Source organism: Melospiza georgiana, chromosome 1 (assembly GCF_028018845.1).
Source record: "Melospiza georgiana isolate bMelGeo1 chromosome 1, bMelGeo1.pri, whole genome shotgun sequence".
Taxonomy (NCBI): domain Eukaryota; kingdom Metazoa; phylum Chordata; class Aves; order Passeriformes; family Passerellidae; genus Melospiza; species Melospiza georgiana.
The window spans coordinates 129,666,263-129,680,370 of record NC_080430.1 but is presented as its reverse complement, the minus strand read 5'-3'; the positions used below and the strand labels follow the sequence as shown (position 1 = coordinate 129,680,370).

The window sequence follows — 14,108 nt, the reverse complement described above, 5'->3', positions numbered from 1 at the left end:
AAGATCTGTTTTTCCCCTTCTGAGGTCAGTGATGGAATTGGAAGGGATATCAATCTTCCTCTGACATGGGCAGGGATGAATATGTACACACACTTTGTATTTCATGCTAAGTGCTTGAAAAGGAACATGAAGAATTTCACAATTGTGAATAGCAGGAAGCCAGCATCAAGGCATGGAGAAATGATCTTGAAAAGATGCATAAACTGTTTTAGAGTGAATATTTCAAATGTATGAGAGGCTTCCAGTATTTAAGAGTTTACACAAATTTCACATTTAGAGTGGTTTTTAACCTGTCCAAACTGAATGTCTTTCTTCAAAATATTTGAGTTTTATTTATGTCATTCATACAATACTTTGAGAATATTTTTTTTGTCTGGAATTCCTTGCTTTTTATTACCATTCTTTACTGAAAAATGAAAAATAACTTCTACTGAAACCAACAATAGTGAATTTTCAATTACCAAAATTCATACAGATCAATCTCATTAAAAACTACAATTCCTGTAACTACCTTTGTGGTACCCTAGTTATCTTTTGAAATTTCTTAATCAAGCTTAGATTTCTTTTTTCCAAACAGTATACTTCTATGCAGATGATATGAATTATGAAGATATGTTATATCTTGCTGTGCACAAAAGAAAGCATTGGTGAATCTGACTGCAGCAGCCCAGGAGGCCATAAAATACAATTTGCTCCCCAATCTGCATCAATTGTCCCAATTTTTTCTTAGCAATATTGGGAAAGCATACATATTAGAAAAGCATACATCTATCCTCAGTAATCAAACTGGCATTGCAGACTATTCTTACAACACATGCCTCATCAATGTTTTACAGTATTTAGTGTCAGCATAAAATTCTTTACTTGAACAGTATTATAAAACACTATCTTAGTTCTTCTATGTTTTTCATCTTTAATCTGGGTATTTCAACTGTTGCCATAACTTGTAGTTAATGTGCACCCTGTGAACGTACACAGTCACCCTGTGAATGTACAACCAACCCAAGGATATAATCCACATTCCTGGCAGCACTGGCATCTAGTGGAGGAATCCAGTATAGCACAGTAGAAAATGTGCCAATAAAATATATTCTGGTAAATTCTTTCACAAACTTGAATTACTGCTAAATCTTATAGAAGTCATAGTCATACATATTGTGCATAAACATATACATCTATATTAGTACAATGACATCACACTGCTTTGATTTATCATGATCTCATACTCTATGTTTTAATATTAATAATCTATACTTCCTGTGTAGGCATTATCTAAAGAAAAGAAATAGCAAAACTGAGGTCTATATGAAATTCATATCAAGTCAGGTGAAAACAAACTGTAAATGCAAAAGAAGTAAAATCATAGTAAAAATTATTCAAAAAGATAATGAGGACAGATAATTTTAAGTCCACCAAATCTTGGGCTCCTGTCCTGCTCCTTCCACCTTATAATGTCTCCTCACAATGCTGTTGTTCCACATGCTGCTCTGGATGAATTTAGAGATGAGGAGATGAAGCATCCTGAATACCTACAGCCTTCAGGCTGCTTCTAGCCTGCCCAACAGATGGTCAGCAAAGTCAGGCCCCCTTGGCTGACCAGAGTTATTTGTGAACACTGCAGTGCAAACCGGAGCAGCTCTGCACTGGTGGGAATCAAGGCTTTCAGACACTGTCATCTTCACCATGACTTTTAAATGCCCAGTGAATAGGAGTCACCATGGCACTGTCTGTAAAAATATGGTGTGGTCTCTGTTATAGAATTTCTCATCAAGATATTTGGTAAAGCCTTGCAGACAAACTCGAGAGAAGAACAGTAGAGTATTGTCTTGAACTAGTCACATCATTTTTGCAATAATGCTGTTCTGGCCATCACTTTGACCTTGGAGGTACAATATGAAGAGAAAAAAATTTGCTCTGGGGAGAATTGTGGTTGCTGTTCTTACACACTGCTCCCCTTGAGCCCAACAACACACAGACAGACAGACAGACAGACAGAAACACACACACACAATTTAGACATCCTGCTCCAAGAAATTCACCCATGATCTGAGGCTTATAACACCCATGAAAAGTAAGACACTAATGCTGTGTTTGGTTTTCCATGACCCTTCCCCCAATGCCACTGTCCAAGCATAAAAGAATTACAACTTTTACCTTCTCTTCGTGCATTACTTATCACCTTAGCTGCAGATTTACTCATGACATGGACGACATAAAGGGGGCAGTTCAGAGCATTTGCTATGGTAACGGCTCTTTGTGTAGCTTCAGCTTCCACTTCTTCAGGACGACACAGTTCGTGACCCTCAGGGCCAGTTATTCCCATTGCCAGCATCTTCTTTGCACCCTGCAGACCCCACACAAGCATGTAAGAGTCAGTTAAAGTGTATCTATGGTGTCATGAGCATGCTGCCTATCAAATGGATTCTGAAGCAGCCATTGCAGCTAAGGAAAAAAAACAACTAAGCAGTTGTGATTTTTTTCCAAAATAAGTTACTGTAGTTTTATCTGAAATCTAACATATCTCTCAATAAATTCAGGTCTCAGAATACTTAAGTAAATTCAGAGAAGACATTTCACTGGCTTGCAGGATTAAATCACAGCTCTTGAAAATCCTACCCCTCTCTCAATATGTACACTGAAATATCATGGCCAATGATGTCCAATGATGCTACTAACCTTCACTGGGGAGGAAAAAAAAGGAAAAATTCTTACTAAATACAAAGATGCATATCCAGAGCATCTGAAAACTCCAAGAGGCAAAGAGGTTTTAAAAGGCAAAAAGGTTTTGTCCCTATGTTGGGACTAAATTTAAGATTTGCTGATTTGAGTTTATTTAGCAACGAATTAATTTCTGTTACAGGACTTGGAAGCTGTTGACTGGAATAGAAACTATTCTATAGAGCCACTCAAGTTCCCACAGATGTCGAGTATTACCAGTGGAGTTATACCTCAGGGCCCCAGAGCTCTCAGTGCCTCCACTCAGCACTAGGGTGGCAGAAGCAGGTATGAAGTGAAGCATTTATGAATTATGCACAGAGGGATGTTGAGACTTCTGTGCCCAGCCAGTGGAGCTTTCTCCATACTTCTGGATCTGCTTCTGCTGCATGAGCTGACTATGCCTGGACAGACCTAGGCCTAGGACCATCTATATTACTGACTTGGATGGAAAAAATGTCAAATGTGCACCTGTGCAATTAGCTCCCCATTCTCCGCATGGACTTGAGCAACTGCCCCAAGTTCCTTACAGCAGGAAAAGGCTTCATACAGCTCCTCATCATTGACCATGTATACATCTTTATAGGCCATAAACATCTTGAAGGAGTTGACACCTTTGTTTTGAACAAGATTTTGCATTTCTTGCTTCACCTGAAAAATACAGCAATTGTATTTTACATATTAATAATTTTGTATAAAGAAATTGTAAGTATGGAAGGTGATCTTTACTCACTCATCAAACATATGTTCAGTATACAAGTAGCCCAAGTCACATATTTAAAGACTGGTTTAGACTATTCTTCTTGTTTCAAATTGATTCTTAAAGTATATAAAAGGGTAGCACTGCAGTGCAAATTTTGGAAGCACAAACTAATTGCAGGAGGTAATGAGGCAGAAATTTATTTATTTATTTATTTATTTATTTATTTATTTATTTATTTATTTCAAATAAACCTCCTGGTGTTGGAAACACACATTCTAATATTACAGTCAATGTGTCCAACTCTCACAACATGGACATTTATGCAAAACCGATTTTCAAAACTGGATTGCAGTGGGCTGCAGCTTCTAGCAAACAACACAGTGACAGAAAAGATTTCATCCTACAGAGCTTTGTCCTGACTCTAAACAACACACAGAGTCTTTTGAAACATTTTGTTATCAAACAGAACAGCTCCAAAATGCTACATGAAGGCCTGCCTTTTTTTCTTTTTTTTTTTTTTTTTTATTCACTTCTGATAGGATTCCCTGCTTCTGCTAGAGCCTATGAAGCCCAGCAAAACATTGCATCACAAAGAAAGTAAGACACATATTTTAGTCTCAAGGCTTCTTGCACAACTGGTTAGCTAGAAACATATATTACATAACTTTGGTTCTCCCCTCCCAGTAAAATGATGGTTACAGTAATTGATATGCATCTGTAATGCTATTAAAATTTCCATGGGATTAATTCCTTTCAAAAAGTAAAATATTATTTTTCATCTTCTCTCTAATAATCTGGTTGAGTCTGCCCAAGAATGGTAAGATATATAAAAAATTCAAGGAAATATTTTAGTTATCCAGAGGAGGGATGGGAGCACATTTTGAGTGGCAGTTATCAAATAAGTACCTGACAAAATGGCACAAATATAGAGGCATGTCATTTATCCTCTTCACTGTTTACTACAGCTAACAGAAGGCATTGTAAAGAATGTATGCTTTTAATTAATAGTTCAAATTCTGATGAGATGAGAGCTGATCAGATGGGTATGGCATATCAGTCTTTTTCACCCAGGCCTTTTGCATCTACAAAATGCCCAACCTATTTCGTTTAATCTTGGCCTTTAAAAACAGATACATTCTTAATATAAACTAGAACATTTCATTGATTTACATCTCCCTATTTTTATTGGATTTGTCAGTACAATTCCATGATTGTCTCCTGAGCCTGTTTCAAATGCACATTACTCATATTTCATTGAAGAATTTATTTTATGCCTTTGCCTAAAGTTAGAAGTTGTGGTGAGGCTATTTTAGCACTCAGTACACAGAATACCAAAGATGTGTTGTTTGCAGAGTGAATGCTTTGGTGCATATATTCTAGAATTTAAAAATAAGAAGAAGTACTCATATATAAAATAGGAATTTACTTAGTATATCTGTGTACTGATGCATACTTCTCCAAGAATCCAAAGTCATAAAGTCATCTTGTAAAACATGGGTCTCATTCTGATAAATATCAAGCACCTGAAAAATTAATTTATCAGTGAAGCTTTCAGGGTATCAGCAAACATTCCCTCAGCTAAGATGATTCTCCCATATGTAAATTCAAAAAAGGTTTTTTAGACTATTTCACATTCAATGTACTACTGGCTACAGTCCTGCTTTACTTTACATGGGTTTTACTGCAGCCACCTAGGAAAATAAATCTTCCTCTACAAATGAAGTCTTCCTCTAAAAATGAAGTACCATATTTTTTATGTATGCACTTAAAAAAAAAAAAAAAAAAACAAACCAACCAAAACTGCTAAAACTCATCAGAAGCATAAAATATCAAGTGTTCAAGCAACAAAGACAAAATTATTGTGAACACCTCTTTCCCCCTCTGACCTGCCTGGTCTTTGTCTTGCACAAGCCCTACCTTTAACTTTGTGCAGTATTATCCAGAGATGCAGCCTATCTGCAGACTTCTTTCAAATACCTATACTCTCAGAAGGGTGCGGGTTATTTCAAATGTTTTTAATCACAAAATCACTAACCAGCAAGCAGTATTTAGCACATGAAGACTGATTCCAAACAGGCATAGTACAAATTCATGGAATTTAAAATAAAGCTCTTGTGTCTACCTTGTTGCTCCACCATGTAACTGCCACATGCAATGAATAATCACAGCAGACTTTTGGGTCTGCCCAGCTTTTCCATGTATCAAAGGCTTCAATAAGAGAACAACCTTTCTGAGGGATGGCAAAGTCGATGATCATAGTGGTTCCTCCTGCTATAGCTGCCTGAAAAGAAGAGAGTTAATATTTAGCAATCAGAAATAATGCAGATTTCCTTCCACCCTGTCCAACTCCCTTACATCAATTAATCTGGACTGAAAAGCCAAAAGCCACTGAGGAGTTCCCCTGAGTAAAGTCCAGACTCGAAAAATGATTTTGGAGATTAATTTCATTTGCTTTGAGAAAAATGTTCTCAAAAGCATGTTAAGGAGAATCCAAGTGAAATTCTCACACTGAAGGAGAAGCTTCTCTTTGTGTACAAAAACTTATGAAAGAAGTGGAGATGTGTCTGTAGTGTTTATGCATCAGCGAGCTTCCTCAAGTGTGTGGAATCAGTGAGGAAGAAGAGCACTAGAAGAGCACAGTCAGCTTGAGATGTGCTGCCTCAGAGTCTGTGTAGTGGAAAAAACAAGCCTGAGTGACAGGCAAGTACTAAGGGGCAAATACACAACAACAAAAAAACCCCATTGAGTTTGAAAATACAATATGAAAACCCCCAAACTCTTGACTAATACTAAAATATTTTACAGTGTTTAAAAACGTATTTTTTTTAGAAACAGAATATCATTTAGTAAAACTGTATAGAGGGTTTTAAATAGAATGAGGAATTTACATTCTCTACATAAATGTTGTAAAGTAATAAAATAAACTACAACTTTACTTAACAGATGAATGGTGATCAAAAATTGCTTTTTAACCAATAATTTCCACTCTTATTAATGGAAAACTGAATTATTACTTTTCTTGCCTTTGGAGGGAAAAAAAGTTACACAGATGCCAGATTCTTGACTAAAAGAAATTGATCTAATACAAAAGTTCCTTTGTTGAAATTGTTGCTTTCTTCCAGATTAGCAAAAGAAATCCTCTCTATTGCTCTGAACAATGTCCCTTTGCAAAACAGCAACAACCAATTCAGATCAAAATGTGCACAGCCCAAATTCACAGGATCAGAGAATCACAGAATTAGCTAGATTCAAAAAGACCTTTGAGATCAAGTCCAACCTATGGCCTAACACCGCCTTATCAACTAAACCATGGCACCAAGTGCCACATCCAGTCTTTCTTTGAACACCTCCAGGGATGGTGACTCCACCACTTCCCCAGGCAGCCCTTTCCAATGCCCAATCACTCCTCCTGTGAAGAATTTTTTCCTGATGTCCAGCCCAAACTTCCCCTGGCTCAGATTAAGACTGTGTCCTCTTGTCCTCTCACCAGTTTTCTGGGACACCAAGCCCCCCTGGCTGCATCCTCCTCTCAGGGCGAGGCCTGCCCTGAGCCTCCTCCAGGCTGACCAGCTCCAGCTCCCTCAGCTGCTCCTCACAGGACTTGTGTTCCAGACCCTTCACCAGCCTTGCTGCCCTTCTCTGGATGCATCTGAGCACCTCAATGCCCTCTCTGAATTGAGGGGCCCAGAACTGGACACAGCACTCGAGGTGTGGCCTCACCAGTGCCCAGTACAGAGGAAGAACGACCTCCCTGGGCCTGCTGGCCACTCTGCTGCTGATGCAGGCCAGGATGCCCTTGGCCTTCTTGGCCATTGGGCACACACTGACTCGTGTTCAGTCTGTTGTCAGCCAGCACCCCCAGGTCCCCTGGGCACTGTGCAGCCACCCTGTCCCCAGCCTGTAACGCTGCAGGGAGTTGTTGTGGCCAAAGAGCAGGACACTGCGCTTGGACTTGTTAAACCTTGTAATGTTGGACTCAGCTCATCTATCCACCCTGTCCAGGTCCCTCATGCTGTATTACTCTTCCTTTTTCTATGACAATTAGTGTCTTTCTTCCTTCTGCTCATTTAGAATTCAGCAAAATGAGAAGTCTGGAGAGTGACACAAGTATTTGCAATCTCTAATGAATTGAGCCAAACATTTTCTCCCAGAAAAGTTGTTCAAATTGTCAAATATTTTTTAAAAAGATTGATTGACTTATTTGTTAAACAGGATTTAAAGAAAATTTATAGACTTCAAGAAAAAAAAAAAGTCATGGGTTCCACAACTCCACTTGAATCTCCTTTTATTCCCTACATCTTTTTTCCCCTCTGTCTGTAAAGAGAGATGCCTTTACTTATTCAACTGAATGGGTAAATCTTAGCTAATCATTGTAGCATATTTTGCAATACCTGGAATACAACTCTCTCCTTGAATTTCTTGCCAAAATATTTGTCAGAGGATGACCTTCGGTGAAGAGGTCTGAACACTTTCCACACTTTGACCTGGGTTAAGGATAGCCACAATATCTAACTTTTTAACATCTGACTGCTAAGGTCGATCTAGAATTTTCTTGCAGGCACTGAAGCGACTATCTGACCATCCCGTTTTGTGTATGCAGCCTCTGTCTTGAAGCTTCCCTGTCCTTTAAGTACCTCAGAGTTACTGAGAAAACCTTAAAAACTTATTTTCTGCTTTTTAGTAAATCCCAGTTCTCCTGTGAGAGGAGCTGGGTATAGCAATCTCTGTGAAGGTGATGGCTAGCAGACAAACCAAGCAGGGCAATGTGATCCTCTCTGTGAACCAAGGCTTTCAGTCTGCACAACAAAGCTCTTAGAAAAGTGCCTTGAAAGTTTTGGTTATGGAAACTGCATGGACATGATGTGTAATACTGCTATTATGAGTAACTGATACACTCTTCATATTCAGGGTATATAATAAGATCAGCTAAAAAGCTGAAAAAAAACCCACTCCAAGTGTAAGACTGGGAGAAATAATGCACTTTCATAAAGTGTATTTGGAGTGGACTTTCATTGAGACACACAGTAAGCACCAAAGTGAATGGCAGAAGAAAAGCCTGCATTCCCTCATGCTAACAGAGGAGAAAGATCAGTTTACCAGAGAAATGCTTAAACAGCACGGGGGGATTAAACTGTTGCTTTAGTTAACCTTTGCTCAGAGAAGTATGAAGCTTGATGCACCAAAGCCGGGTGTAGTCTGCATGCTGACAGCCAGGGTAAATGCCTGCCCCACTTGACCCCTGCAATCACAGTAGTTTCTGGAGGAGCCCAAATAACATTCTGGCTGGGGGTGGACCTCTGAGTACCCCACCTGCTTTATGACAATGTCCCAGACAAAGGGACAGGATCAACTGGCCATGCTTGATTCACATTCTCTTCTCTCTTTCAGAAATAATCCTGGAGGACCAGCAGGCACCCCTCTCTGAGAAAGCCCAGATGCACACACAGACATGCACATGTGCACCCACCTTGGTTCCAGTGTAGAAGTCATCTTTTGACCTGCTACCCATGAAAGGGAACTCCATGTGCGTGTGAGTATCGATGCCCCCAGGGATCACCAGCTTTTTGGTCGCATCCAGCACAACAAGTCCAGTCGAGGGCTCCGGGTTTATGTTCGGGCCCACCTGCTGCACCACTCCATCTTCCACATACACGTCAGCCACCACAGAGACGTCATCATTGACAACTTTTCCCCCTTTGATCAAAAGTCTCTGCCGAGCCCCGGTTTGGGGTAGCATGCCAGTAGGTGAGAGCGAGGCCTCAGCTCAGAAACTTGCTCTTGCCTCAGAGCAGTTCACTGCCCCCTCCTCCCAGAGCAGCAGCTCTCCCCAAACGGGCCGAAACGCCCCGCACACCATGCCCGTTAAACGGACACCGATGGAACTGCCCCCTCTGCCCCCGGAAGCTCCTCCTCCCGCCTCCTGCGCGGCCCAGTGACACGGGTGGGAGCAGGGCTGCCCTTGGGCCTCTCCTGCTCTGGACTCCGCCTGGACAAAGCGAGCCAGGCTTTCAGGGGGTCTGGGTGTTCTCAAAGCACACCCTCCAGCCTGCCCTGTGCAGGTTTGCAGCTAGCTGAGCTGCTTTGAAAATGTGGCTATTTTATCATCTTGTGATGCCCAAAACCAAACTAAGCTCTTTGCAGCCACATTTGAGAAAACCAAGGGTGACCTGAGCTCTCCACAGAAGCAGCCAGAGAGCCCAGGGGTGACCTGAGCTTCCTGCAGCCATGTCTGGGGAGCCCAAGGGTCCAGCCTGTGCAGAGGGAAAGGCAGAGTGCAGTGCTCTGGTGACCCAGGTGTTGCATCCTTCTCAGTGGAGATGGGGGGGTCCACACTGCTCCCAGGCTGTTTCTCAAAGGATTTGGGACACACCACCCTCAGGATCCAAACATGGCTCTCTGCTGCTACTGCAATGATGCAACATAGACAGCGCTCCAGCCTGAGGGGGAAGCTGGGGTGTGTGTGTCAGCATCCAAAATCCCATTTCAGTCCCTGATGCTCCACCTGCCCCACGGCCCTGCTGTGCCACCCAGCAGGCTCAACCTGTACTTGCCACACCCCACACTGCTGCCCCCACAACCACTGCCAGCCTGGCTGTGCTGGCCCTCAAACATCCCTGCCTCAGGGGAGCCCTTCCTGAGGGCCAGGGGAAAGCCAGGATCCTCTGTGGTGGGTTTTACACAAGGCTGGTGTGACCTTGGCAGGAGGTGGCTTGTGTGGTTCAGAATATACACCTGTAAAAAGAGGTGGGGAAGTAAGACAACTGAAAAATGAGCTAAAGACCTGCTCTGTACCATCTCAGAGGCACTAGTTTCTATGGCATTTTCCCACTTCTCCCATAACCCTGGACTGGCAAACTCAGCAGTGACATGGCACAGCTCAAATGTGTCCCTAAATCTGCTGAGCACTTGCATCTTCATCCCCTCACCTCTTCCAGTTTAGTGGTGATGATTTAGCAAGAGAGAACATTGTCTCTACGGGCTGTGAGAGGGTGCACACATAGGATACCAAAAAACCATTTAGACAATGGACACAAGATATGGAAAATCTCACCTTCCCATCAGCATGTCACCTTTGTTCCTTCCCTTATGATGGGTAAGAGAGAATTACCATACATTTAGTTTTCTATCTGCTCATCCCAAAGTATCTTGTCTTACATCTCACCTTTCTGCAATGGAACAGAGACTTAATGGGATTTATGACCTGACACAGCAACAAAACATGTCAAAACTCATTTGGAAAAGCAGCTTCACTTTGCATAAATTAAGTGACCTTTGTGAAGTGAGGAGAGGGGGTAGCAAAGTCAGAGGTTCATCTGATCATGTGGTATACAGCAGTTAAGTTCCTATGCCTATCCAATGGCTATTTAATGATTTCATGTAGAACAGCATCAACAGACTTTACAGTGTTTATTGGCAAAGAGACTTTTCAGCATCACTTCAGTGCCTAAACTGCCAACCTAAAATAGTCACTGTCTTCTAATTTCTCCCTGGCCAATGATTACTTAGTATTTTCTATGAAAGGAGTTTTGACATGGCAGACCTAGACCATCATCTCTGAGTATACTTTTGGGCTAGTGGCAGTCGTAAACTTTTCTGCTCAAATCCTTCTGCCAAATTGGGCAGAGGGAGATCTGAAGGCAGATCTGCCACATCACAGCAGATTGTAGTGTGCACTGGGATATCCAGTTCCCTTTTTGTGTGTGTTGCACAGGAAAAAACTGATACAACTTTCTTACATAAATGCATGAAGAGTAGCACAGCTCAAGAGTATTTACATCTGCGTTTGAACAAGAACAGGCTTGAACTCTGTTTCCTCTCCTCTGATTTCCTCCTGGGTAATTTAGACTTTGTGGATCCTACTCTTAAATGCCCAAACCTTCCTATCTGTAATTTCATGCCCAGCTCAAAATTGCAGAACTGCCCACAAACCAGGAACATAACATCTTGCAATGCTGTGCCTAGGAAAACTGAATTTATCCCACAGGTGGTTTTGAACACATTAAATAACATATTGGTATATAACAAGATTCTGTCTAAGCAGCTCTTTTATTTAAACCATTTGGACCAAAAAGATAATCTCACATCAGTTACATTTGTGTATATTTGGTAAATATTTCACAGCTCAACTGTCCCTTGAAAAAATAGCCTGCAATACCACTGGTGGAGCAGAAATAATACTTAAAATACTCAGAGAAGACAACTGGCCCTACATTTTTAGGAATCACTGAATCACTCCAACAGGGCTTCTGGCTCCTAATTGACTTTGGAGTATTTACTTACCCACAAAACATTTTACTGTTTTATCCTTCTCTTTGCAGAGATTCAAACAAGTCCTTGCCCCATAATCAATGTTTGACTCTGCTCTGTTGTAGTGGTGTGGGCTGGAAGAGAGTTCAACTCTGTCATAGTACCTGGTATTGCTCTGTGTTTCGCATCTGTGCTGAACGCACTGCTGGTAACAAAGGAAAGTTCTCATTATTGCTGAGCAGCACTTGCACTATGTCAAGGGCTTTTCTGCATCTCACAGTGCCCCCCCAGTGAAGAGGCTGGGGGTGCACAAGAAGCTGGAAGGGGACAAAGCCATGACAGGTGACCCCAGCTGACCACAAGAACACCCCCAGCCATATGTTGTTATGCTCAGCATATAAAGCTGGAGAGAGAGAAGAAGGAAGGAGAGGGACATTCGGCATATATAGCATTTGTCTTCCCAAGTCACCCTTAGTGGATGGTGGAGATCTGCTTTTCTGCAGATGGAACATCTCCAGAAACATCTGCCTGCTCCTCCAAAGTGAGGGATGGATTAGTTTTGCTTTGCTCACAAGTGCAGCTTTTGCTTTACCTATTAAACTGTCATTATCTCAAACCCACAAGTTTTCACACTATCTCCCTTCCAAGCTGATTGAGTGAGTGGCTGTGCAGTGATCAAATACCAGCTGGGCTAAAACCACAACCCTGCAGAGAAGTTTCCCGTTAGGAAACATTTACGGATCCTAAAATGTTGCACAGTAGCTCAACAATTTGAGAGCCATTGCAGAATGTCTTCCCAAGCTCACAAATCTGAAGCTGAACCATATACTAATGCATTTGTTGTGTCTAGTAAAGCAAATAATCCTAGAAATCTAAAAATGGAGTGTATAGTGTAACTATCACAGAATACAGCCATAAGAGGTTTCTCGGTAGCCTAATGATAAACTGATTCCATTTAAACAACTCTGAAGGAAACAATCCACATCCATGATTTACCAAATGAAAATAATTTAGCAAATTCAGGGATGTTTGCAAGAAACAGAGGACTGAAGTTTGGAACATCCAGCAAACCTAGAGGACATCTAAAAGTCATTATAATGCAGAAACCATCAGTTTAAAGTCCTCTGAGACACATATTTTTACCCACTTCATCCTGGAACCTTTAACTGCTACCTGCCTGCATAAAATACTATTTAACTTCTCCTTTAATTATCACCCCTTACTCTTATCTTCCATTTGCTTTCATTTTCACATTCTTCTTACAATACCCTAGTGCTGGTGCTCTACTACCACCACACAGTCTTCAGCTTTTTCTTAACTCCAGGACTCTTACTGGCGTTAACCTTCAAATTAAAGTTGGTGAAGCTGAAATGTATCTCAAAATGCAGGGGCAGCAGACAAATAGGCTTTTGAACAAACAGAGACATTTTGTGAAGGAAGGTAGAGGTTGATAATGAGCAGCAGAAAGACAGCTCAGCTAATGAAGATGTGCGATTAATAGCATTACTTATTTTTGACAACTTTCCTCCAAGGAAGAACGAGCAGATCATGAACATTTGCAATGTGAGAAAATTAACAAAACCAGTACCAAAGCTTTCAGTAATGATGGATAAAGCACTAGGTTTTGGAGAATTGGTGAGTTTGAGGTGCACTCTGGCTTTGCAGAAAGGAAAGAATTGTTATCTTTTGCCATATTCAGCAAATCAGAAGGACTGAATACTCAGTAAGCATTTCTTTGCAATTCCTCTTAAAAAATCCATAATGCCTGTTTACCTGGGATTTACTTTCACACTCTTCTCTGCAGTGGGAATTTAACATATTCAATAAAACCAGACAGTCTAAATGCAATGGCACCTGTAAAGTCTTCGTAATTGTGAGACGAGTCAGGTGCCCTTGTCACAACCTCACAAGTTTTCAGAAGAGTCTGCTGGCTATTTTCATGAGATGGATTTTCAGACACAAACAAGTGGTGAGGTTTCAAAACCTAAGCTCCCAAGCCCTCTTCAGTTGTAAAAGCTTTCCAAAACTAGCAAGCATTCCCCATGGTTTTCTATAACCAAACAAGGCTAAAAAACATTAAGAAAGGAATCCAATCCTCTAGTTCCACATGACCTGAACTAGAAATATGCTCTCCTGAATACTAGGCTACATCCAAGATCCTAATGCCAGTGTTTCCCCAAATACATCAGCAGTGATGAAGCCCATTAGCACCCAGCCTTGGGTCCCACACATGTGACACAAGGGAAGGCAGCCAAAGGTGTGTGTGTGCTGAAGACCATTCTACTTTTTAGAGGGACAGTAAGTAGTGACTGTTCTCTCATTCTCCTGAGGCCAAGTGCCTCCTCCCCTTTGATCAACACAAATGGTGAACCACAGAGAGTACAACCAAAAAAGAAAAAGGGATGACCAGGAATCCAGCAGAGGAGCAACTAAGAAACTCATA

At 41.3% G+C, this 14,108-nt stretch overlaps 1 protein-coding gene across 1 annotated transcript in view; it reads right to left on the bottom strand.

Moving 5' to 3' along the window:
* The window catches only part of DPYS (dihydropyrimidinase), a 30,715-nt gene extending 21,560 nt beyond the window's left edge, over positions 1-9,155 (bottom strand). The window contains exons 1-4 of the mRNA XM_058029337.1: positions 8,886-9,155; positions 5,541-5,699; positions 3,187-3,366; positions 2,155-2,344 (exon numbers count right to left, since the gene is read on the bottom strand). Of these exons, the coding sequence (XP_057885320.1) occupies positions 2,155-2,344; positions 3,187-3,366; positions 5,541-5,699; positions 8,886-9,155 (799 nt within the window). The remainder of the gene's footprint in view (positions 1-2,154; positions 2,345-3,186; positions 3,367-5,540; positions 5,700-8,885) is intronic.
* Between the last annotated feature and the right edge of the window lie 4,953 nt (positions 9,156-14,108).